The sequence below is a fragment of the Lates calcarifer genome, linkage group LG3, assembly GCF_001640805.2.
Source record: "Lates calcarifer isolate ASB-BC8 linkage group LG3, TLL_Latcal_v3, whole genome shotgun sequence".
Taxonomy (NCBI): domain Eukaryota; kingdom Metazoa; phylum Chordata; class Actinopteri; family Centropomidae; genus Lates; species Lates calcarifer.
In genome coordinates, this window is record NC_066835.1 from 18,548,440 (window position 1) to 18,574,198 (window position 25,759).

The 25,759-nt window shown below is 39.5% G+C and overlaps 1 protein-coding gene across 2 annotated transcripts; it reads right to left on the reverse strand.

The window, feature by feature from the left end:
• Window positions 1–15,378: 15,378 nt before the first annotated feature.
• On the reverse strand, window positions 15,379–25,602 carry LOC108899036 (deleted in malignant brain tumors 1 protein). 2 transcript variants are annotated; one of them, XM_018699283.2, is made up of 13 exons: window positions 25,456–25,602; window positions 24,238–24,333; window positions 22,441–22,725; window positions 21,148–21,462; window positions 20,732–21,046; window positions 20,017–20,079; window positions 19,660–19,803; window positions 18,911–19,027; window positions 18,558–18,680; window positions 18,261–18,332; window positions 17,696–17,869; window positions 17,136–17,243; window positions 15,379–17,048 (listed from the first exon to the last, which is right to left on the reverse strand). In XM_018699283.2, exons 1-13 carry the CDS (start codon window positions 25,505–25,507, stop codon window positions 17,008–17,010), a joined length of 1,905 nt encoding a protein of 634 aa, XP_018554799.1. In that variant the 5' UTR covers window positions 25,508–25,602; the 3' UTR covers window positions 15,379–17,007. The 2 variants fall into 2 exon arrangements, with proteins under 2 accessions (XP_018554799.1, XP_018554808.1); XM_018699292.2 differs by lacking the exon at window positions 18,558–18,680.
• Between the last annotated feature and the right edge of the window lie 157 nt (window positions 25,603–25,759).

Sequence of the window (25,759 nt, forward strand, 5' to 3'; positions counted from 1 at the left end):
TAAATAATGCGCTGAGTACTCAGTTTATTAGGTACACCTATAGCTAAAACTAATGCAGCCTACCCTGATGGATATAAATGGATTGAACAGAATAATAGAAACACCAGTTTAAATGTAAAGAAGTCTGAGATTTACTATGGAAGACAATTTTAGTTCAATCCAAATTTAGTTTAAATGTTTGATTCAATAGAATCATGATACACTCCACTGGGAAAGTTACTCCTCATGGATGCAGTCCTCAGTGACACCTGCTTTTTTGACAGTTTAGACACTCAGGAATTAAACATAAAAACAGCACAGTGACATCTGGTATTCACTGTGACCTTGAATCCTGCAGCTTGGATGAAACCTTTTGTTGACAAAGATCCACTAAGATATTTACCATAACAAGCCCTCCATCGAATTCACTGGGGACTATTTTGGAGTAAGAGTGACATGTGAAAGAAATAGTTCAACATGTTGGAAAATATGTTTATCCACTTTATTGGTGAGAGTTTGATGAGAGGCGTAAAGACTGGAAACAGCCTCACTCCATCCAAAGGTAAGAAAATAATGCACCTTCCGTCTCTCAGAAGGAAAGTGAATATTTGTCTTTCTTTATCAATATTTTTCTGTAAAATAAATTAATAAAGGTACATTTTTAGTGAGATCTTCTTTACTCTATCTCCTATATGAGTACTTTTACCAATCATGGGCCTAAAAGAAATTTACAGCTGCAGTGTTTCTGTTTATTTGAGCAGAAACCTTCATTGATCTTCCTGCCTGTTTGCTAACTGATAGACTTGGAAGAGAGGGATTACACAGTTGAGTGAGAGAGCGAAGTGATGGAGGAGGAGGATCTTGAGGTAGCTCATGTCCTCTGTGGGTCAGTGCTGCTAGTACACAGTGTCTTCTTGAATGTCTCTTGGAAAACATAGAGCCACTTATGACAATGAGTATTGTATACACACAAGACTTTGTTGTGGTGATATGAAGCATTTTTCATGTCAGTTACCTGTCTGTCACTTTATATTTTACCCTATATGTACTCTACAAACTAAAGCTGACAGAGCACTGTGGGGTTAGTTTCCAAGAAGCCAGTGTTCAGTTTAGTTCTGACAGGAAATCAAAAATATTTTGTGCAAGTGGACATCAGTTAAACTGAGATGCTGGAAAACCCCTGCCTCTCTCGAACTTTAAACTTGACAAATAGCACACAAAAAAATGTTTTCCAAAGAAACATCCCTGCAGCTGGTTGCATATCTGCCCGCAATTTCTTGTAATCTACATCAGCTGTGAGGAGTTTCCCTGTTTCTGTTAGGCAGCACATTTCTGATACAATGGTGTCCATCAACACCACATTAAAAATCAAGTGATTTTATCCTGCATGCTGGAATGCGAGCAAGTGATCTCATGAAACACAGTTTAGTATAATGTGCAGTTCAGACTTTGGAAAAATTCAACCCCCACCTCCTCCTCCTCCATCAGCAGGATGACTGACACCTGTGCTGGCTGCTCCCCAGCTTCATAAGCCCATTAAGTACATCAGTCTCTTCCTTTGTGTTTAGCGTTGTGGTTTATTTCCTTTGTACATTACATAGTGTTTCCCCTCATCAATACATTTCACATTAGTGATTTTAATTTTCAAGGTTTCAAGTTAATCTAGTCATGTGGGCTCTCCTCTTCTTTGTTAGTTCCAGATTGTGCACAATTCCCATGTTATGTACCCTGGCAATATATTGCTACATCCTTTCTGCAAATATTTCTATTTTTGATAATGAACAGACATTTATAATCTTGTGCTATACTGAAGTAAACACTAAGATACTCTAACAAATTGTTGGTTAAGTGTATTTTTAGAAACTGTGTCAGCAGGGCAGTAAGCAGGGCAACATTTTAAATGAGGTTCAGGAGCATGAGTAGATCAGGTTTATTCTATAGCTGTACATTTGTGCTTTATTACTTTTTCCAAACCAAATTTGAGCTCCATACAGGTAATTTCTTGCATTCTGGTGAAATTTAATGCATGTGAATTACAGTGTAACCAACAAACTGCAAATCGACTTTTAGGACAAATAGTTCTTGACAAATATTCTGAGGAAAAAAGTTTATCTTAATAATCTTCTAAAGCTAGGTAGCTTGCTAGTAATTTGGCATTCATTTACTTTGTTAAAGTATATTATTACTAATAGCTAGTTAGCTATCAAACTAATATCGTCTCATCACTTCACTTCTGACCAAATAGTTCATTTTACCACAGACATGAGAGCAATCTGTTGTGACACCTCCAGTACTACCTAGCTGCCCATCGGAACAGGACCTTCCCTGTATTAAAGGACCTGATTTAACAAATGAACTGCACTGCTAGCAAGCCTAGCTAACTAACTGGCCAACATTAGATTCCATTAGCTAACGCTAGCTAATTAGTTAGCTAACTAGCCTGATAACGTTTAGCTAATGGTGCGTTCCAGTTGTATTCAGAAGTCAGAATTTCCGACACAAGAACACAAGACGGGTGCAACTCGCACCATTAGTATTGAAAACTCAACTAATCTCACTGTTTATAGCAGTTATGTCTTATTTGTTTCACAGTAAGTCAGTTACACATAGCGCACTGTTCAATGTTTATCCGTGAACATGTTGCTACGCTGTTTGTAGGTGCAAAATAACACGTAAAGCGTTGTTATCAACTAGTATTGCTAATAGTTGCTAGCTATGACAATGGCTAGTCCGGGATACGTTTGAAACAGTTCACGTTCATGGCTTAACGTTTCTTTTTTCCCCAAACGGTTAAACTTGAACGGCTTTTTAAGAACGTTCGGACGTGTTTGCAATACAATATAACGGCTGAGGAACTTACGTGTTCTTGGAGTGAATATTTGTTTTGAAGTTGTCTAGTAAGCCTAGCTAGCTAACATTAGATTGCACAAACTAACATCAGCTAATTAGTTTGCTAGCTAGCTTGACAACGTCTAGCGGATACAAAATGCTAACCGGATGGTGAACATGGTGAATTTATAATGTGGCTAGAGTGACCATATTTTGGTTTTCAAAAAAGAGTTAGCAGACCTTAAATATTACTCACTGTTAGTAGGTTTTCTTTTCGTCCCCTCGACTACCAGGTGCGACAGAAACACGGTCGCTTATCACTGAGAAATAAGGTATGATTGGCTGAAGTAAATCTTATTAAGCTTGACAGATGCGTCGGCTACGGGGGTGTAGGTCGGGGTGTTCAGAGGATGTAGGTTTGATACTTGGTAGTGTCATTGAATTGTGAAGTCCTGTATCTAGACTGAATGCTGAAAAGTCCACATTGCTAGGAAGGTAGGAACCAGCTCCCCGTTCCTGCTGCAGCGCCCCGTCCATCAGGCCTTTTGGCAGCAGAACAAACCGGCAGAGTTACTTTTTAGCGGGTGTTCCCCTCTCCTCCTCTCCGCAGCCTTTTACTGTCATACGGGGATCTAAATGATGAGGACACGCAGAACACACAGATGTTTGCAATATCTCTCTAATATGAACTCTCTCATCCGGACACACCTGGCTCTGATTTGTCCGAGATAGAGCACGTAGCGTGTGCACTTGACATCAGTTTTTATGTGTGCAGAAAGATACTTAAAGGAAAAAGAGGGAGGAAGAGGAGAACGAGGAGGGAGGGAGGGGACTGTAAGTAAAAACAGAGCAACTGTCGCTCACATGCCCGACACAGAATGATAATCAGGGCCCGGGCCGCTTTTGTACATGAGCAGCTTTGGTTTTGGGTGACAGCGCTGGTAGTGTTGTTTTACAGTCAGTCTGCAGTTGGAAATAAAAACCAGACGAGGCGGGCTCCGTGGCCAAAATCAGTCCCGCCGGTAATTAAAAGTGCCTGCTGAGAGCTCTTTACTACACGCAGCCAGATCACTGATCATCACTGCCCGATCACATCAAAAGGAAATGACACAGGACACAAGGCGAGCCATTAGTGAGTCGATTTCCCAAAAAAGATCACAGGCAGTCATTGGGCGCTTGATTACCTACAGATTGTCTGTTCTTTCTCCACCTTTGCACCCGCAAGGAGAGATACACTGAAACACACTCTTTATTTCTAAAATTCTCCCTCTGTGATGAAATGCCTTGGAGGTGAGCGATTTAATGTCGCAACGATTTGATCAGATGCAACACGACATCTCACATTCTGCATCATATTTCAGTTTTGTTTCAGTCAATTAAAATGTGACTAACTTTTGCTGAACAGCGACTGCTGTGGCCACAAGTCGTAATTACAGGCACGCTGAATTTGTCAAAGTATTTTAGTTTTAAGAAAGGCGAAAGTTCTTTGTGGGGTTAAATTTTTAGTTTAGATCTGGTGATTTTTATCCTTTCAGACTCAGCTGAAGAGCAAAACAAAAGGAGGAGAGAATAAAGGAGAGTGGACAGAAAGCAGAGTTTCTGAGCTCATCCAGATAAAGTCTGAGTCATTGTGTCATCAAACTGAAACAAGGCTGTTTTACAGAGTTCCTGAAAAGTCGACCTCTCTGAGATAAAAAGATTTTTACATGAGACAACTGATATTTTATGAGCTCTTCTTATGTGAGTGTAAAATCTCAATCTGCAAAGTAACTGCAGCCGTATGATAAACATAGTGGGGTTAAAAAAAAGGTATAATATTTCTTAATATTTCTATAACTTTGAAAATATTCAAAGTTTCATACTGAGGTCGTATGATAAAAACTAAACCATCTCCACGACAACTGAGCAAACTGTCTGTTGATGAAGGCCATGAGATGTGGCTGAAAGTTTCCAAGAAACGTCAAAAGTAAATGGATTATGTAGTAGTTTTTTGTCCATTTGTTTTTTTTTTCCAAGCTGTTATTTCCAACATGGAGAATGGACCATCAGGCTCTACAGTAGTTCCCTCTCAAAGACACTATGCTAAAAATATGCTAATTTGTGTACATTTCTGAACATTGGATGAAGCCAGGTTCAAAGCTCTTGTTTCATTTTGTTGACATATTAGAGTCAAAGATTTTTTACAAAGGATATTTTGGATTTGTCTTTTTATCACTCTATAAATCAGAAAACAACCATAATTTTTTGTAGGAGTAAAAGTCAGGTTATGAATGATATGTAAACAAACTGCTCTGTAAAAACCTTCAGAATATAGACCTTTAAATATATGTATTTCAAATTAAATACCTTAAATTTTAATTAGGTTTGGTCAATTTTAATCTCTCAGCAAACTTTGAACCCTTCAGTGTTTGAGTCTGGTTTTTCAGTAGGAGAGTTCACCTTTGTTGTCTTCTGTGAAAATCAGACATTCAGGGATCCTCTGAGGTGCTGAAGGCTGGACATTTTTTGAACACCTTGTTAAATGAGTTGCAGGTGCAATCAGCAAGACAACACCACCTTCAAACCTCAGCACAATCTGCCTCCTTACTGTAATTTATTCCCCTTAAAGAAATGTGGGGGTGAGTGGCGTTTGGGTAGAGACGAGCTGGGGGGAGAGGAGGGAGTCGAGTCTTTGGGTCAATAAAAATCAAAAAAGCAGTTATTGACTTTGAAGCCCTTTGCCGTTTGAGGGAAACCTAAAACCGGGCCGATTGTGGCGAGCTGGTCTGGTTGAGGCCAGAGAGGAAATGCAGTGTGACACTAACAGGCTGAAGGAGGAAGTGTTGATGGACTGAATTAAACAAGGGGAGGGGGAAGGGGGCCGAGGGGGTGGTGGGTGGGTTTGTGGGGGCATGACACTAATGTTTTCCATTGACAAGACGGAAAAGCCCCGCTGCTATGCCACACACACACACACACACACACACACACAGTCATAAATTCATGCATTTATTCACAGGGAACGTTCGCTGCAGAGCCGGCAGCGGGGCCACTTTCCCATGCATACTTTAAGAAATACATACACAAACATTTGGTTTAAACTGACGCTTGAAATCTGACTGAAGAGTGACAGATCCCTCCAATCAACATTTACCAAACTGCTTTTCCCAAAGCCGTTTGATTAAAGTCTAAAATGCCCATCATTCATCTGGACTGAAAGAAAATAATAAAGATTTAAACATATTTCAGGCTACTGTGGCTCAGACATGCAAAAAGCTGTCTGTTTCCAATTATGGCTTTTAAGCAGTTTGAGGAAATGTGTGGTAACTTCAAGAGGAAATATTTTACATGTCATGGATGTAATAGAGGAGCATTGTACTTTGTGTAAACTGTTGGATCTGGGTTTTATCTGCACGCAGAAAAATACAGCAGTGAAAACAAAAGAGGTCGTAAATGTGGAGGGAGTGTTGATGGGAAAACGAGGAGAGGCCGAACAAAACAGGAGCACAGATATGAGTAAATGAGGGTTTTTATCAATTAAAAGTTCCTGTTTTTTGGTGCATTTTTATTGTTTTTTATTACATTTGCTTGGACAAATTAAGACATCTGAGGACATCACACAGATGTCACCAATGGATCAAACAACTGATCGCAAAAATACTGGTGCTATAAATTCACATTAATTACCCATAGTCTCATTTCCTACAGTGTATCTATGTATTTCCATTTAGTATGTCATTTTTTATGTGGTGAACACTCTGCATTTATTCTCATCTACTAAACTTTATTGACCACTTCTTTCATACATGTCTGTACTGGGTTTTTGTCTTTGAATGAGCCATTCATGTGCTTCATGTACAGTGAATAAAGATCAAAGTGAATGAGAGTCTTTTTTCCAGCTACTGTACACTGGTCACTGTGGTCGCCACAGTTCTCACTGTGATTGTGATTTTCCTGAACAGATGGTAGCTGTAGTAGTTAACTAGTTTTTCATCCTCGGCCTCTCTCTGCCTTTATCTGTGTGAGCACTGTGATGAAAGCTTGTTTTGATCTGTTAGCCACTTTTGATATCTGGATTTGGGAGGCACATGGCATGGGAGAGGTCAGCGTTTATGGGCATTAACACCAAGTCAGACAGACCTCCCACCATGCGTGCATTCATCTAATAAAGCAGGTCCTTCGCTCTTCAGGCCTTGATAAGGTTGTCAATCAGCTGCACATTTCTGGAAGTCTGCCTGGAAGCAGTAGCAGCGTTTCTGAGGGCAGATCAGGTAATCAGAAACTAAAGTATTAACAGAGAATTTCAAGATCAAAATCTTTTTATTAAGTCTTTTATCCAGCCTCTCTTTTAAGTAGTGGATTTGTTCTGTTATTCTTTGCTTTAATTAACAGGATTAAAGTAAACTTTGATCAGTATCATTTGTCAAAACCTCTGTTAATCCTGCCAGACTGTCACTTTGTATCACATCTGCAGGGGAAAATCTTGATTTTAGAAGTGGCCCAGAGTCACATGCTGACACTGCGCAGCCAAAAATGCAACGTGCCGAGGTGTTTTGAAATATTCATGTAACTGTGCCGTCATGAAAAATCAAACTTTTATCTTTTTACAAACGAGTTGATTTTTGTGGGAGCTTATAAGATACTTTTAGGGTCAAATCTGTTTCTTGTTTATTATTTTACTGGACTGTCTAGACTGTCACACACACACAAAGGACACAGATTGTTACAGAAGTGAAGCCCTGAGTTGTTTTTCTGATAAAGTGTGTTGGTTCAGCTCACTAAGAAGATGATCATTGCTGCCCCCCGACTGGATCAGAGCGATCTGGTGGCAGTGACCCTGGCTCCCCTCCTTCACCTTTAGGTGTTGATTGCTTTTAGAGCCTTAAGTCTAGATTGAGGGCTTTTCCCATGGAGATTAGACGATCTGGTTTAAAGCTGTTTCAACAGGTCGCTTGTGAGGGGTCAAAGGTCAATTACATAGTAGTGCCTAATGGTAGCAAATAACGTCAATCACCTTAAACAGACCAGCGGTGAGACTTGTGCCTGACTTTGGGGCTGGAATGTGGGGAATCCAGGGGTTAAGCTGGTGGCATGGAGCGGCTGACCGGACACACACACACACACACACACTGTTCCTCAACTTGAAGCTGCTCGAGCTCATGCTATGCTATCAGTCTTGTTACCTCATTCAGTTTAAGAACAACACATCATTTAACTGTGGAAATTAAATACACAAACAGATAAATGGAAGCAAATAGCTGTAATACAGGGGGGGCAGCATGCAGGAACACCTAGCCCAGGTGTTCCCAGTTGGCACTGATGATCCCTGCCCCACCCATCTGGCATCTGAAACACAGGCAGATAAAAACTGGCAGGAGAGGGCAGGGGTTGTCACAGTTTTGTCTGAAATTGTATGGATCCTGGTGCAGACATTCACACCTCCCTCAGGATGAATTGTAACTTTAATGACCCCTTAACTTTTCATTTTGCGCTATCATCGGGACACAGTTTCAGTTTGTTCAATACTTTGATTTATGATTAAATACCTGCAGCACTAATGATATTACCATCAGCCTCAGTTGTACTTTGTCTTCAGTGCTGATTATCTATGCACCACAGTGTCTGAGAACAGCCTCACAGAGCTGCATGTACTCAAAGTCTTGTTTCAGTGTTGGACACTTGAATTTTCAATCTGAAGCCTAAAGAAAACATCTTAAAATCAACTTTATTAAATTGCGCAACTTGCAGTTGTCCAAATCCTTGCTGCCTCTCTGTGCTACCATAAGCTTCCTCTCCTCCGTGTCCTTCTTCATTGAGGTTAAATCTTGGACCCTCCAGCCCTGTGAATGAGAGCTGTGTTGGCACAAACGTCTGCCAGTCACATTTACCTACATGATTCGTTAAGGCTTTCCCAGATTGACTCTGTAATTAATGACCTCGCCCGAGGCGCACAAACAAATGACGATGCTGTGTAACCATGACAACAGAGGTGACTCATACCCACACTGAGCCCTCACCTGGCCTGATGTGCTCTCTGTGCCAGACGTAGTTCTAACTCAGCGTACAGTAATGCTACAGCAGCAGAAACTCACACGGACACAGAGTGATGTGTTCATAATGTTTCTGGTCACACTGTGGGAACATACTGCTGAGGGATTATAACTGGGGGTCAGTTGGATATTATTATTTTTTTTACATATGATCATGATTATCAGAGGAGACAGTGCTCATTGATTAGCAGAAAAAATGAGCCATGGTTAGCCAGGAAACCTCCCTGCCCGGATGAGAAAAATCTTATAAAACAACAACCAACTTAAACCATTTTTTGTATATCATCCCATAATACTGTGAGTGATAAAATAGTGCTATCAAGTCAAAATAACAGTGGCTACTCTTAAAAATAAAGGCACATGCTAGCAGCTCTGTGAAGCCAACGGTGCTTTGAGCTAAATGCTAAGTTCGCTAACATGCTAGCTGGCCAGACGCCATGCTAGCAGCTCTGTGAAGCCAACGGTGCTTTGAGCTAGATGCTAAGTTCAAAATGCTAACATGCTAGCTGGCAATCTTAACGTGTTCATATTTGGCATGTAAACTGTTAAGCATGATCATTATATTAGTTTAGTGTGTTAGCATGCTAACATTTGCTAATTCGTATATTAGCAAACAAATGTCATTAGTTTTGTAGCTATCTGACCATATGCTAAAGTCTTACACAAGCTGATATTTTGATCTGATGATGGCATTAAATGAAAAGTCAGGGGCTTACCAAAGTCATTAGGATTAAATCATCTGGGTACATTCAATATTTGTTCAATATTGGCTCAAATCAAGTGGAGCAAGAACCACCCAATCATTACCAGAGCCTTGCTAACATGGCTGAAAACCAAATAAGGCAACATTTTCCAAATACATGAAACTTGTACAAAAGTATTCTTTTTAAAATGATTTGTTGTTTTGACAGCTTCATGAAAAAAAAGAGATCAAATTACCACAATGCACCACTCTTGTTGAATGTAATCAGAAAACTATACACAAATCAAAATCTGACATCTACAACAGTTTTCTGCCAATTATCCTTGAACCTGCCATTTCTAACCTGTAGCACACCTGCTCCTCGTTCCCTTTAATCAGAATATAAACCTGCCCATTAACATTAGTCCTTTGCCAGATAAGGTTTCCTCTGTTCTACCTGGTAGTTCATGAGCTCTTTGTGTTCTAGTTTTTGTCCTGATGCTGACTTTTATTCTGATAAATGACCAAATAAACCTCCTTTTTTTTTTATCTTGCCTGAGAATACACAACATTTACCAGCTCAGTAACAACCTGCTCTACAAAAAAAAAAAAAAAAACCTAAATAAACAGGAGGATTGTGGCCAGTCATCAGTTTTCTTGTTCAGTTTATACACTCATGATTTCTCCCAGTAACAAATGACATCAGCTCATTGTTTCTGTGCAATGGATCAAAGTAGTTTTTTAAAAAAGTTTCATCTTAATGATGCAGTTAATGATGCAGTGGTGGTGTAGAGAACAACAATGCTCAGTTCTGTCTTTTTTAACTTTGGCTTTTGCTTTGCTGCATCCAGAGTTCATGTTCAGAGCACAACTGTAATCCTTGTCATTTATTTTACTTGTATTTGATCCCTTTAATACATTGCATCTTCTGTATGAGATGTGCTATGCATATAAATAAAGATTAATACAATAAAATGAAAGCAGGAGTTTGGAAATGCTGAGATCACACAGCCCCTTCCTAAAACCTAAAATAATATCTGTATGTTTTAGTCACTTTTATGACTTCTTCATATTCTGTTTATTCTGTTTAATATGAAGTTATATTCTCTCAAACGTTTATTTTGCAACATGAAGATTAGCATTTAGATTAGTTTTAAGGCGCTCTGCATACCGCCATAAATAATAACTGTTAGATGACTTGAATCGACCTATAAAGTATCCAATTGAAAACCCTTAGAAAACCACAGTGTCCTAAATCATGGCTATGACCCTGGTTTACTTCAAGTGTACATAATGTTTCTGGTTTTATTTTCATTATTCTCTGATTTTATCCATCTGTCTTAAACTTTCTCAGAAACAGTCATTGTGTAATGCATCATGAATGGTAACAGGATCACTTTGACTGACAAGAATGATAAATAAATGAATCATGTCTGTGCAGAACTGGTGCAAACATTAGCACAGTATACTGTACCATCTTACAATGTGGCACAGTTCACACTGTCCCACACACACTGTTTGTATCTGCAGGGTTTTGTTTCCATGCCTCCCTTGGACTGAAAACTCTTCCGCTGGGAACAGCACACTGCAATCAGGCCCGGTTTATGGCAGCCAATCTGCCATTCACCAGCGACCAAGATTGATGATGCCTGTCCTGACTGACTGGTACTCAGAGAGAAACGCCGCTGCCCGACATGCAGCACACACTCATAAACCTCAGTCCATCTGGTCGGAGACAAACAAGGAAATGTGTCCATAAATTCTTAGTTTCTTGAGAAATCTGAATGTTGGACAAGTGAAGAAGAAAAACACAGTGTCGTACCCTCAGTCTGGATGATCACACTGCTGCTCTTTAACTCAAATAGCTGGAAACTGCTGCACCTCCTCGTATCCTTCAGCGACGTTGCCCTTTTGACCCACTGACCAGACTACTTACATTAACTAGACACAATGTATTCTCCCATGAATGCAGCGTTAACCACCACAGGCTCCCATTGACACTCAAACGGAAGTATTTTTACGGCCTCCAAGCACCACTGAACAAGTTTAAAGCAGCTTAATTGCAGCGTTGACCTGATTGGCAGCTACATGAATGTGTCTTGGTGGGGAAGAGGCCACAGACTGTTAACTGCAGCGAGGTGCTAAGAGGAAAAAAAAGGTTAATGAGCTAAACGCTGCGCTGCCAGGCCAGCTTTCAAGTTGGGATTCATTTCTTAAAACAGACTAATAAATGTGTCTTATGAGAAGCCTGCAGCAGCCCAGAGGTGCAAAACACAACAACATGAACAGAACACATTAACAAAACTGAAGATGTTTCAGAGAAAACAACAACATTTCCTGGACTTTCTTTTATAGAAAATCAAGGCTTGGTCATTCGATACTGGAAGAAATATTCAGATCCGTAAAAGACTTTTTTTGGACTGCAAAAGTCTGGGCACTCAAGGATCCCCCCAAGAAAAAAAGAGCCATGTGCAAATCTGTGCTCACAGTTTGTAAACCACGCTCTTGGATTCATAATTCATTCCCACAGTTTTGCAATTTGTGCCAGCAGATTTGCATTGAGCATCATGACACCCACAATCCAAACCCAGTTTTTATTTTCTCTGATTTGCCCTAATGAGACTTTTTACAACTTTATCACAAGAACTTTGGTGGTAAAGAGTCAAAGCTGAGCAGCCACAGTAACTGCAAACACCTGTGTGGATGTGCAGGTCCTTTAAACTATAATAACATGTCATATTTTATAAGCTGAGTTTATATTTTGTGTGGAAATTAAAGTAAGTAGTAGCTACATATGTCATTTGAATGCACTGCTAATGTAACGTTGTGTTCTCTGTAATGCTGTGTCCCATGACATATTGTTGTGTTTTCTGTTTTTGTTTTTTTGAGTTTTATCCAATGTTATTGTGTTTGGCCTCTTGGAGCCACCATAGCAACTGCTAATTATAACTGATCCTCACATATGTTCCTGTATAAATCCAACAAGTGTCTCTGAGTTTTATTATACCATCTGTGAGCAAACAATGCAAACTTTACACAGCCAAACCATGAGATTCAAACTCTTGTCTGGTACAGTAGTAACAGGAAATGAGGTAATGAGGGCCTCTCTGGGAGCGCACAGCATGGAGAGCGATGCACTGACCCGTGGCAACCCAGACAGGTCCACTGAACTTTAAAGGTGAATTGGATCAGGGCCCCTGCCCAGCCGCTCAGCCAAAAACCTCCTGATGAGGGCTTAGCGGCGGCAGTGAAAGCAACCTAATGAGTGACGAGTAATCAACACTATTACCGGGCCTCGCCAGCACAGCCAGGCCTCAGCCCAGCAGGCTGTAATGTCGTTTACAGCCAAACTACAGGCTGATTCACTGCAAGGGCGACTAATCAGTGGAGGGGAGTACTGGTGAATTTAATGGCTTTAGTATAACTCATTGCCATCGCTGGACCAAAGAAAAAAGGCTTTGATTAATGAGCTGAAGTGGATTTTTCGCCCGGGTCTGTAACCATCTGGGGCTCTACCTAAACTGATGACCTCACTGCATTTCACTGGCTGCAGTCCATCCTGCAACATGTCCCTGGCAATCAAAGAGCAGTGCCAATACAAAGGCCGAGTCAAGAGCAAAACCTCCGAGGTCGCAGTGAAGTAAGACACTAATCAGACATGTGAGAGAGTGTGTGTTTTTCTCAGAACGTCTTATCGTTGTAATGGAACATGAAACCTGGTTTGAAGCATTTCTAATAATCGACATCGAGAGTTCGACATCGAAGAGGTTGTGACAGTGAAAGCAGCATTTTGTACAATAGTGTGAACCCTTGTTTACTCAGACATTAGCAAAAAATGTTGGTAGCTGAAGTATTGGTGATAATTTTCTGTTGGTTTGTCACTGCAAAGTAGTCATTTCGTGTTACTTTGTGAAACTTTTTTGGCCACTTGGGGGCAGTAAACACAACACTGGACTTGTTTGTGAATATTCTCAGACATCCAGCTCATGGTTACCCAAGGAGGGTTGAATCAAGAGCAGCTGGACTTGGTTGTAGATACTTGAAGACATTTCACCTCTCGTCTTCAAGGATCCTAGATAAATTATTTTAAACATGAGACTCACTTACTAGCTTCTGTCACACCCAGCGCTGCTCATTAAGCATTAAGCATTTCCTGTTTTAATTTGGTGTCACTCACCTTTCCTTCTTGTTTCAGATCCCACCTCCTGTCCTCGTGTATTTCCCGCTCCTGTGATTGTTTGCCCGCCTAATGTGTTGCACCTGTGTCTCTTTGTCTCCTCTCTCCCACTGTGTTTAGTCTGTGTGCTCCCTCCCCGCCCTCGTGACATTTTGTCTTTGTCCTCTGCAACAAGCATACCAGCCATTTCACGTGTTGCGCTCTCTACTGTTACACCAGACCAGATCAGTCTATATCACTGTGTATATGTATCAACCTTTTATCATGTGACCAACAGTCCATTATGAAATCACAAACTGACAACTGAACAAGATACGTTCACTGAATAAGGACATGTAATATGACTGGAAACAGCTGGTTAACACAGAATATTTTATAGAAGAATAAAAACAACTTTAACAGCATTCAGTCTAACATGTATTGTCAGCATAATTTCCAAACTAAAAGGCAAAAAACTAACCAGCCTTATTGTTATATTCCTTACAATAGTGTTTTACCACAACCTGCAGCAGCTTTAAGTTCAGGTTACAGTATGTTCTTTGCATCGTTTACAGGCAGGTACAGTGATCTCCGGGCCTCCTGCATCAAACAGAGTTCAAAAGTTTAAACTCGGGCAGGCTCTGTTGTCAGGACACTTTAAGCAACTTACGGACTTATGGAGCTGTAATCCTCTGTGTGTAACTGATTTAATGAACAGAGTAAAAACAGAGGGTTGATCTTCTAATCCTTCAAATACTACAAGCTACTTGAAATACTGGTGTGCTACATTTCTTTCCCTTGATGTTAATCAGGACTGTAAATCCACAGATTTTAAGATTCTGACTTATCAGTCTTTCAGAGCAGAATAAAACAAAAGCAAACTGTTTGAGGAGGATCTGTGATATATCATGCTGCATACTTTTAGATGGGATCTTTATTAAGTGGTGAGTGGGTTGGTGTGTGAGTGTATGTGTGTGCTGAATTCTCTGGCATGTGAAAGGGATTGAGTTTCATAAGGAGATCTGGTCGTTAATTCGCCTGTTTATCTCGATGCAGAGCTCTGGACTAAATTTGAGTGTAATATATGATTCTCTAAGACATGTTTTATCTTCGCCGACTCCTCCATCCACCTCCTCCTCTTCTCCTCCCACCTCTCCTCACCCCATCACACAGACTCATCCTCTTCCTTGCCAAATACTTTCCATTCAAAAAAAACACACACCCTAATCTGCTTGTTATCAGTCTAATGCATCATCACTCCCACCTCTCATGTTAACTGAGCTGAAGCTAATCCGTGTTTATCCGTGCATTCAGCACCGCCACCTCCTATTAAAAGTTTTACAGGTGCTTTGAAGCAGTTTGTCATATTTACGTCTACAAAACAAGACATCACTTTGATTGGAGGCATTACTTTGGATCAGGAGGAAGTGTTGATGCTCTGCAGCTGCTGCAGATGTAATGGACCAAGAAGAGCCGTGCCAGGTCTGGTTTCAGCCCGCGCTGATGGTTTATGTTGGCCCCCAGTCAGGATCCAAAGTTCCCTGTCTCAAACATTTTCATAGCGCATTGGTTTGACTTCTCCTTCACTCAACACAAATAGGTATTTGTTACAAAGTGTTGCAGCCTGGAAAACATCACTGTGGCAAACGTTTTATGGTTTCACTGATTTTTTTTTTCCTGTAGTTTAAATGAAAAGGCTTCACTCCAGTCAGGCGCTTTAGTTATTTACAAGCTTGTAGTGCCACCTTGTGGTAGAACTCAACAGTTTGATTACAACTTTAACATGAAAATGTGTTGCAAGTATTAGCACATTATTTAAATACAGTTTATGGCCAAAAAATATGTGGACATACGCTTTTATGTACCTTCAGTCTGGAGTTATTTTGCTGTGGTTTGGCCTCTGCCCCTTACTTTAAATTAAGGGAAACGTTAACTCTTGCCTTCATTGCCCTCTTTTTACAGGATTCTAGCAAAAATAAATTTGTATATACCTTTTTTAAAACATGTATTACACTGTTAAAGGTAGGGAGAAAGATTTTTTTTATTATTGTATTTTATACAACGTTTTCCTGTTGTATATGGTGTTGTTCATTGTACCTGGATTATTTTTACGACAGAGAATCCTTTTTGAAAATGACAAAAAGCTCCCATTAATAGACACTTTAATAAACATTAATAGAGTCTATAAAGAAATGGGTTTTCCCAGTTTGATGTGGAAGAACCTGTCTGTCTTGCGTGACCTGAATCCAGTCCTATTCAATATCTTTGGGCTGAACTGGAATGTCAACTGCAACTTTGACTGCATGTCTGTATGTGTAATGTAGGTTCCCTGCATCCCTGCATTTGGGCAGATTGATGGTTGGTTGTTTGCACATGCATTTCTATGTACAGCTCACTGAAATAAGTTAAAATTGCCAGTTGCCTTCCCCTTGATTTATCACCCAACAGTACTAATGCTCTTTCAGCTGAAGGAGAGTGAATCCCTGCAGCCAGGTTTCAAAATCTTGTGGAAAACTTTAGCGTGAATGTTAAAGCAGCAGGTTAATGTCTGTGGCATTAGAATGACATGTCCAACAATCACATATGGTTGTAATGTTTGGGTGTCCACATACTTTTGGCCATGTAGTTTACTTCACAGCTATGGAGATTATATTGGAGCTCAATACATGGCAGACATTAGCACATTACTTGAATATATACACTAGCTATTGCTTAAAACTTATATGAAAACATATTAGTTGAATATCAAAAATATATTTAAAAAAAAGAATCAAAAAACTACTACATTCACAGAGCACCTAAAGATAAGATACCTTAACTTCTATGTTTGATTTACTGCCTTGTGGACAGTTTGTGGTTTTCATTCATTTTATCTCAGTGTAGTCTAAAAATGAATTTGCAGAGACTTGAAACTTCCTTTAGATACTTGAAGTAATCCATCCTTGAATGCAGCATTTTGAGTGTCAGATGTCTTTACATCAACACAACCTCCTCAAAGAAAAGTTTAAATAGTCCCCTCAAATTGTTCATGGTAATGGATTACCTGCAGTGTTTAAAACAAGTTTCTAGTCTCTCAAACTGTACACTGAAGCTATATTATTGCTGTTCTCAATAAGCATTAATTTGGTGATTTGCACATTAATGCCCACCAGCTTGTCTCAGGGTCTAAATGGTTAGTTGGTCTTACAGTACATGTAAATGTACAGTGTCTCCTTTCAGTGCAATTTCACAGACATTCTCCTCCGCTCGACAGTCTCAGTCTGGGGCTGTGTGACCTCCACTGTTTGATATTAGCTGCCAAAGTCATCACAGTCATCCTCAGATGAAGGGTTTCACTCGGGGCTCACTGGGGAGTAGAGGTCGTCTTCATCACCTAATGATCGGACAATAACAAAGATCAGCAAACATGCAATGAATCGTATTTTTCCACAGGTGTTAACATCTGTGTAGTGAGGTTTACTTGAGCTCTGGTTTGCTGTTTGTCCGGTGTTGAGTTGATTATTGCTGCCGACGAACCTGGAAGCATCAAAACCACCATGGATAACAGATAACGGGTCCGGTTGTGTATCTGTAAGAGCACAAGTAATTCAAGTGTTTGTGACCTTATCGGAGTCTTATTGAGACAGTTTCACATTAGCGTTCGTGTCTCACATCCTCCTACCTGAGCAAGTGAAGCGCTGAGTTTTCATTTATGTTTTCTACAGACTCTTAGCTATAAACACCCACAGATTTAGATCAGGGACTGTATATTAATCACTAAGGTGAGGATGAATCTTACAGTTCCCATGTAAGGAGCTAAACCCTCCCCAGTGTTCTTTGAAAAGAGGAAACTGCATCTCTCTCCTCCAGTATCTCAAAAGCATTAATACAACTTGTTTCACTTGCTAATAGCTGTGCTAACTCCAGAAAAAAAGTTAAGTTAATTAATTAATAATTCAAGAGTTTGTATGTTTTACATGACATAAAGGCACCACCACCCCAACATCCACCTGCAGGCTCCAGCTAATTCACTCAACTGACCAGGATTGACATTGATGTAGCCGTTGTTTATGTTTTCGTAGCATTCCCCAGACGAGGTACTGGAGGTATCAAACGAGTCCACGGAGATCTTTGACACTCTGGCATATTGACCATCTTGGGGGCCACCGTTGTAGCTTTCAAAGGCCACCGTCTGTTCCTGTGCAGGCTCAGGGCCTGAAATAAACCACAATGAGAATATAATATCAACAACGCTTGTAAAAGCGATTATCTGACTCTGTGGTTCAAAACATTTGAATAAGTTGAGGTAGCAAGTCTCCTGGACAATTTTTAACAAGAAAATTACAAAGTAGTTTCACAATTATATCATTAAAAAGACCTTAGATTAAAATGAGTTTTTTCTGTTTTTTGTCAACATGATTAGAAACGGTGGACCAGTCGGAATACTCCATTACGTCTCTTTCAGTGTCTGTGCCTTCATCTACCTGCTGATGATCATTGGAAACTGCTGCACTTTACAATAGGAATATTATAGTGTGTGTCTGAGATCTTCAAAGTGTAAGATCTTTGTCTCTGTGATATCTCTGCAAAACTAACAGTGACTCACCTTCCTCAGAGAGGCTGCCAAGACCCGGAGGCCTCATCAAAGCATTTGTGTCAGTTCTGTAGCGCTGAGAATCTGAGAACCAAATCAAGAATGATGCACACGATGCAGCGTTTTAATCAGAAAACCATCCTGCAAATATTCAGTGCAAACAGTGTCGGCTGCAGACTGTGCACACACGCTGCAGAACAGCTTCAACCGCAAAGTGCAAAAACACAGCGAGGGCATCTCAAGAGGCAAAGATTCAGAAACAAACAAGGATAAATACAAATGGAGAGGAAATTAAAGAATGTATCTCACTCTGAAAGGTTGAGAAAGGGACAGACGGGTCAGTGCTTGGGTCATACTGCTCATAGTCTGTATCTACTGACGTGCTGTCAACACTACTAAGCTGGGTCCAAAGATACCTGGGTTTGGGGGGGACTTTTTGAGACAAACACAAAAAAACGAAACGACTTGATGAGACGACTACAAGTTTTAAAGATGCCACATGTTTCAGCAATGTTACACTGTGCATGTGCATAAACACATAGACTGTATATGTTTGGTATAAAGACAGAGAAGGCAGAAAACACTATTATATAAGATACTAAATTCTGCACACACGTTTAGTTTTTTATTCATTAAATTCTTAGAAATGTTCAGTCACTGACCATCCGCGTGCTGCTGGTTGGTGGTGACTTTGACGAGATCAACAGCTTCTTGGTAGTTGTTGTGACGCTGTTCGGGTGGAGGTCGTGGGCTGGTGCGCGTCTGCTGGAGTAAGAAAGCTGTGGACAAATAAAACAATGTTTAACTCCAGCTGTGGAAAGTCCTTGTGGTTTAAGATGCTGACTATGAGTCCAACCGTAGACTCAGGATTTCAGGATCTGAAACAAACAGTGGTACTTCTGTTTTCTAAAGAAAAGGGATCTAACTAGACTTTACTGTTGGAATACACACAGGACAAATGAGATGGTGTGCACAGTGTGTTGATATGTAGTTTCATGTTGAGATTAATTTTTTTCAGGAATCATAAAAAGAGAAACATGTACATGTAAAATACATGTGGAGAAATGTGCTTAGAAAAATTTTACCTTTTAAAAAATACAAAAGAAAAAGATTTTAAAACTGTAAAAATAATAACAATAATAAATTGAACTGAATGATTCATGCAGCCTGTTTTTCTTGTAAATGTACTACAAGAACTTCCACTCGTGAGTAGCACGATTTATCTGGAACTTAAGATGACTAATATGAAATATATATATATATATATCACAGCTATTCAGTATTACTACCACAGTTACTGGAACCTGAGCTCAGAAACATAAAAGGTTTACACTGGTTTAGTTCACAGCTGGAATCTCAGCGATAACAGTTCAACTTATTCTTGAGACTGACTGAAGCGAGGAGAACCAACCGTGTCTTTTCCTGTAATGGCAGCAGAGCACCGTGTTTGTGATGAGAAACACGAGGAGCAGAAGAGACAGAGTGATGGTGCTGAGGAGCTCCGGAGACGCTGAGAGGGCGAAACCTTCAGCAGCGGCGACCGTTGTTGCCCCTGCTGAGATGGACAGAAAAACAACACGTAACTCACATGGAAGTTTGTTGTATTTCTGTTTGTTCAAACACCTTCCTGTGACTTTTAAATATACAGAGAAATATTCAGTCACTTACTTTGCTCTTAAATAAGCCAAGGAATATTTAAAGTAACATTTAGAAATACTATTCCATGTAATTCTTTCTTTTTTTAAAAAACAAAACCTTAAATATTTACCAGACGTCCAACTGGTGATTGACGTTGTGTTAGCTGTGGTGGCTTCAAGAAACCCGCGGGAACCTGGAGAAGAAAAATATTTGTTTTAAATAATCATAAACAAAGAGAAGAAATAAAAGAATTATAAGCAAAATTAGCTCAAAATTAAATTAATATTTCTATGAGAACTGAATTTTATATGATTCTGCAAACATTGAACAACAAACAGGAAAATACAGGATGAGCTAAAATTGTAATTGTAATTTAAATTCCAATGAAAACAATATTTGTTCTTTGACAACTGTTTAATCATAACTCCAATCTGCAGCTTTAAAGGATAAATACATGTTTTAAAATGCTAAATGAAACTCTGCATAATTATTTACACAATAAATGCATAAATTTTACATCATGAGCTTTTTTGGAGAGTCAACAATATCACCATAAAAGTTTTGTCAGTGAAAACTTTCACCTAATCCAAGTTTGAATGAAGAGTTTCACTAGGAAGAATTTTTTAAAATATATCCTGATAAATGAACATGCACAAAAATGCAACTATTTAGCCATATTAAAAAAGAAAAAAACATCTGTTGATTTCTGTTTTGTACATTTTATGAATTTATATGGGACATTTATCATTTGCCCTGTTTTACGACGTCTAAAACAAATCATCAACCCTTACTTATTGTTGGATGAAACAAACTTTATTAACAAACACAAAAACTGCGCCACTCACCATTACAGATGACACCAGATGCTTTTGAAGACATGCACAGGTGTGGTTTGTTTACGAACTCCATACACTTCCACAGATTCTGTTCCTTTGAATCACACAGATAGAACCACAGTGTCCCGTTGTTGTGGATGAGAGGAGGAACAAACTGGGTGAATTTCACTGCCTTAGTACCACACTGCAGCATGGAGCACACCATGGAGGCCATGTTTTCATTCCAGCAGTTATCACAGACCGTACCCCAGCTGCCGTTACGGTGGACCTCCAATTTACCAGAGCAGCGGTCTGCACCTCCAGTCAGTCTGATCGCTCTCATCTCTGCACAGACACAGAAAATACAAACTGAGAAACTCGTAGGGAGAAATAAAGTCAAGATTTTTTACTTGACGTCAGGTAAATTATTCCCTAGACTGTGAGACCTGAACATATGACACCAGCATCCTCCTTGTGTCCACAGTCGGGCTCCTCCTGTGCAGCCGGACAGGTCCACAGGTTCTGCTCTGTTCCAGTGCAGTTCAGCTCATCGAGGTGGATGGGTCCTCTGCCCGGGGGGAAGGAGCCGCCCTGGCCCGTCACATTGAGGGCGTAACCACAGCCGAGCTGGGCGCACACCACGTTGGCATCCTTCAGGTCCCACTGGTCGTCACATACTGTGCCCCATTTCCCGTCTTTCCACAGCTCCACCCGTCCAGCACAGCGGTCTGGGCCTCCTGCCAGCCGCACAGGATGGTGGCCTGAGGGCGACAGTATCAGCTGCCGTCAGCTTACTGTTTGTCAGTGTTTATGAAGGGCAGATTGTTTTATAGTTAAGTATTAAAAAGGGTGTTAATAAAATATTCACTGCAGGGATGAGCAATAATTAGTGAATCTATAAAAACAGTGGACTGTGTAAATGAATATTTATAAAACTTATTAAGCAGAAATTGACTTTACAAGTAAATGAAAAAACAAAACAGGAGATAAAATTTTATCAATTAGAATTTGGATCTGAACAAAGCGAGGAACTTCCCAGAGGACTCCGGTTCCCTGTTTGACAGTTTCTTTGTGTTGTTTCACTGTTTGTACTTTACTTCCTGCCATGAAGAACAGTGGAGCTAAAGTGACAACTAGCCTACACCAATGTGAGTCCAGTTTTATTCTATTTTATACTGTGCTACTTCATTTTGCACTATTGTTTCACTCTGGTTTATAATCCCTCATCTTTTTCAGATTTTTGATAACTTTCATTGAATTTATTTCCAATACTGTTTCACATCTGCTTCCTGTAAAAACCTTAAAGGACCAACCTCCTGACTTTAACAAGTATTATTCACTCGCTTCACACCTGTGCACCTACACACATAGCGAGAGCAGAAAAATGAATTATGATTCGGTTAAGTCTTTACAACCATTTGAAAACTATTTTTGTTTTCTAGAGCTGCCCTGAGTCTACAAAGAAAAGATTTATAGTTAATTTCTGTTTTTAAAGGATCAAACACAATAGCTTCCTGAACGTGACTTCCTGTAGGTTAATCTGATGTCATGTTATGTCTCTGTCTATGCAATGTGACAAATCAAAGACTAACACTGGAGAAGAAGTCTAGAGGTTATGTTTCATTCACTGTAGGCATGATCAAACATTTCACAGCTTCTTCTCTTTGTCATTTTGTCCAACCTCACTAGTTCAGCTGTGCTGTACTGTAAAAACAAGCTCATATTAGAAACAACCTTACCGCAGACCGCTTCGATAATCACAGCACAATTACTTCCTTCACTCTGTGAACAGTTCTGCAAACGGTCGTCTTTGTACAAACAGTCGTGAAAGCAAGTGGTGTTGGGAGGCGAGCTTGTTATGTTCAAATGATAGACGCCGCCACAGCCGAGGTCCTGACAGATCTGTTCAACCAGCTTATCTGCGTCTGTGTGTGATGACAGTGCCACCACATCACTGCTCCTGTCTCCAGGCAGCCGGAGAGTCCATTTGCATTTACCAGCAAGGTGGTGAACGTACGGGTCACCTGAGGACACAGAGAAGCAGAAAGACAAAATGTATAGATTCTGGTTCTTTTTTACTTTACAGAGCATTTGTCAGGGGACTATTTTAAAAGGTGGATTAATACACATTTGGTACCCTAAATGAGTATTTACAGCACCAGTGTGGTTTATGTGGGACTGATTCAAACCAAACCATCCACTTTATGACAATATGATACTCGACACACAGCTTCAAACACCTGTGACTACACGCAGTGATCACACATCACTCCTTTGAAGAGTAACCACTTGACCAAATGTCAGATTTTTGTATTTCAGCTCGTGGACCGTAGGAGTGCGGCTGAAACATGAAAGAAGATTATCTGTTTGATGAATCATCTCCCACATGTGACCTTTTACACAAAAGTCATAACCTCCAATGAATTTGTTTATGTGCTGATGTTCAGACAAAATTCTCCAGTATTTTGGCTCCATCTCTTGCCCATGTACATATTGTAACTCTAAAGTTGTAATGAGTGACTGAATCTGACTGCTTTGAACACACTGTTTAGCATTTTCTGTATGTATTCACATTGTAGCACCAATTTGTGAGTGTCTGTCTGGTGTGTACTATAATTTATTGTCTGAACATTTCTAAAATGCATTGCATTTATGAAACTTTATGATATTTTAGGATGGCAGGGTGGTTAATATATATACAATAAAAATCTCCGGTCTGGTTCTGCCCACAAACCCTCACTGCATGTCACACCCCTCTCTCTCTCCCCACTTCATTTCCTGGTTTAGTCTCTGGTGTTAAATTTACAATAAAGGCAGAAATGCCCAGAAATATTTTACTGTATTTTTACCTTTTTACTGTAATCTTTTTCAGTAAACTTTGAATTTCTCACCATGTAAATTCCAACAGGAGTGCAGCTTATTTTTTATACTACAACCAATGCTACTTTGGCAAATTACATTTCTATGATTCTTAATGTTAATGTGTTGGACTGAGATGTTTCTGGGATAAAACTATGTTGTTGAAGATGCAGGGCGAAGCCACACAAGCAAACAGCAATAAAGGTTGCTTGCAGAGCAGAGCAGAGCCTGCGTGGGAGAGAGGCTTTGCAATCTCACTGTTTGATTTGCACCTGCAAAATTCATCAAGATGTGTTTCATATGCAGGTCAGCCCACATCCTGTGACAATATAGCAATAACTATTTTATTTATATAACAGACATCCTAACACAATGAAAGACTAAATATAAAAATATCAGTGTAAGAATGAGAAAATAGGAGACATAAGCAAGATAAAAATAAGAATATAAGCATGAGTAAAATGCAGAAACTGAATCGAAGCACATCAAACATAAAACACAGCAACAAGAGCAAGAGTCTCCCAAATTAATTAAGAGTTCATCCTGATTCTGGACAAAAATGTAGTCTATGGAATTGTGTGTATGTGTGAGAGAGAGAAAAAGTGAGATTATCTACTTGAATAATACTAATAATACAAATATTAATACTTGGCACTGCAGAAAAATATCTAACTTACTGCTGAATTCCTCTTGTGTTATTCCTTTTGTGGTGTTTCCCTCTGGTTTCACCTGGGCATCAGTTGGAGCTGTTTGAGTGACTGAGTTTTGAAGAGCTGAAATAAAGAGGGGAAAAGACTCATTACTTTCACCGGCAGTAACAGTGTTAGCTTCACTCGACCTGTACAGGCCAATACAGGCCACTCACAAACACATTTACCACAGGACTTTTGAAGGTACACTTGTTAAATGTCAGATTTGTGTGTTGAAGTGCGTGGATGGAGTGCAGCATGGGTGAAACACGATGAGAGGTCACCACCACCTGCCATGTGTAAGTTTTCACATTTTACACTACGTCCTTCATGAAGATATATACTTTGTCTCTGTCTACTTGTAAAACCAGCCTCATGTTTTTTTACTCCATGTGACTGATTCTTAAGCATGATTCAAATGGATTAAAAGGTTTATTTGTCACAGTAGGTCCTAAGGTTGGGCTGAAAGAGGAGTGTGAAAAATGAAATATAAAGGATAAAACGTATAAATCAAAACTATAAATACTTCATGATGAATATGTATTAAAAACAGTGAAATGTCGACAAATGCGCACTGATCCATCGTTTATCCTAAACTCAGTTCTGTCTGTTTCTCAATGTTTTCAACCACTAATTTACTTTTAAACTTCACATTTTCTCCATGGAAATGGAAATGAAAATGATGCACTTGTCAACTTAAAATCCACAAAAAGAAAAAAAAGTGCTTGTAAAACTGGACCACAGGATACTTTACTTTGTCCTAAAAGAAGCCACTTAAATATTTCTTCTAAAATACACTGGCAACTTTACAATACTATTTGCCAGGGTTATATTGTACATAGAAAAAACTCTTAAGGGAACAGTGTATTCCATTATCCATGTTAAATTTGTAGTGTTACTGTCCTTACAATAAAAACAGAAAACAATAGGCCTGTCGGTATTTACTGATGATAATAGTTTAATTTTCTTACTGTTATTTATAATTTAAATTCAAAATGTAATTATATAGTTAACGCGATTCATCGTGAATTAGAAACGCTGTGTTGATACATCTAAAAAATAGCATTAAATACAGGTATCTTCACGTAATTACAAAAATATATAATTGTCTCATTTTCAACACGTTGAAAAGCCAAAGTTCACGGCTGTTTGTGATTCACTTTTAAAAAAAAAAGGTTTGTAAATAAATAAAACTGTTAACGTTACCTTGACAAAGACAGCTCAGTTGGACAATTAAAATATATTTCACTGGCCACATGTTGTTCACAGAAAGGGTGAAACAGCTTCTGTTGTGTCTGCTCAGAGTAGAAACTCAAACTGAGCCTGTCTGCGACAAGTAGGGCTTCCTCTTTTGTTCCTTTGATATTCACGACACATTTTCCCTTTTACAACTGTGTTTCATGACAGGAAGTGAAGCCTATGGCTTTGTCAATGACAGATATCAGTGCTCACATCTGATCCGTGATGCAGAACTTTCTCCATTAAGTGGCATCAGAAGCATATTGTACTA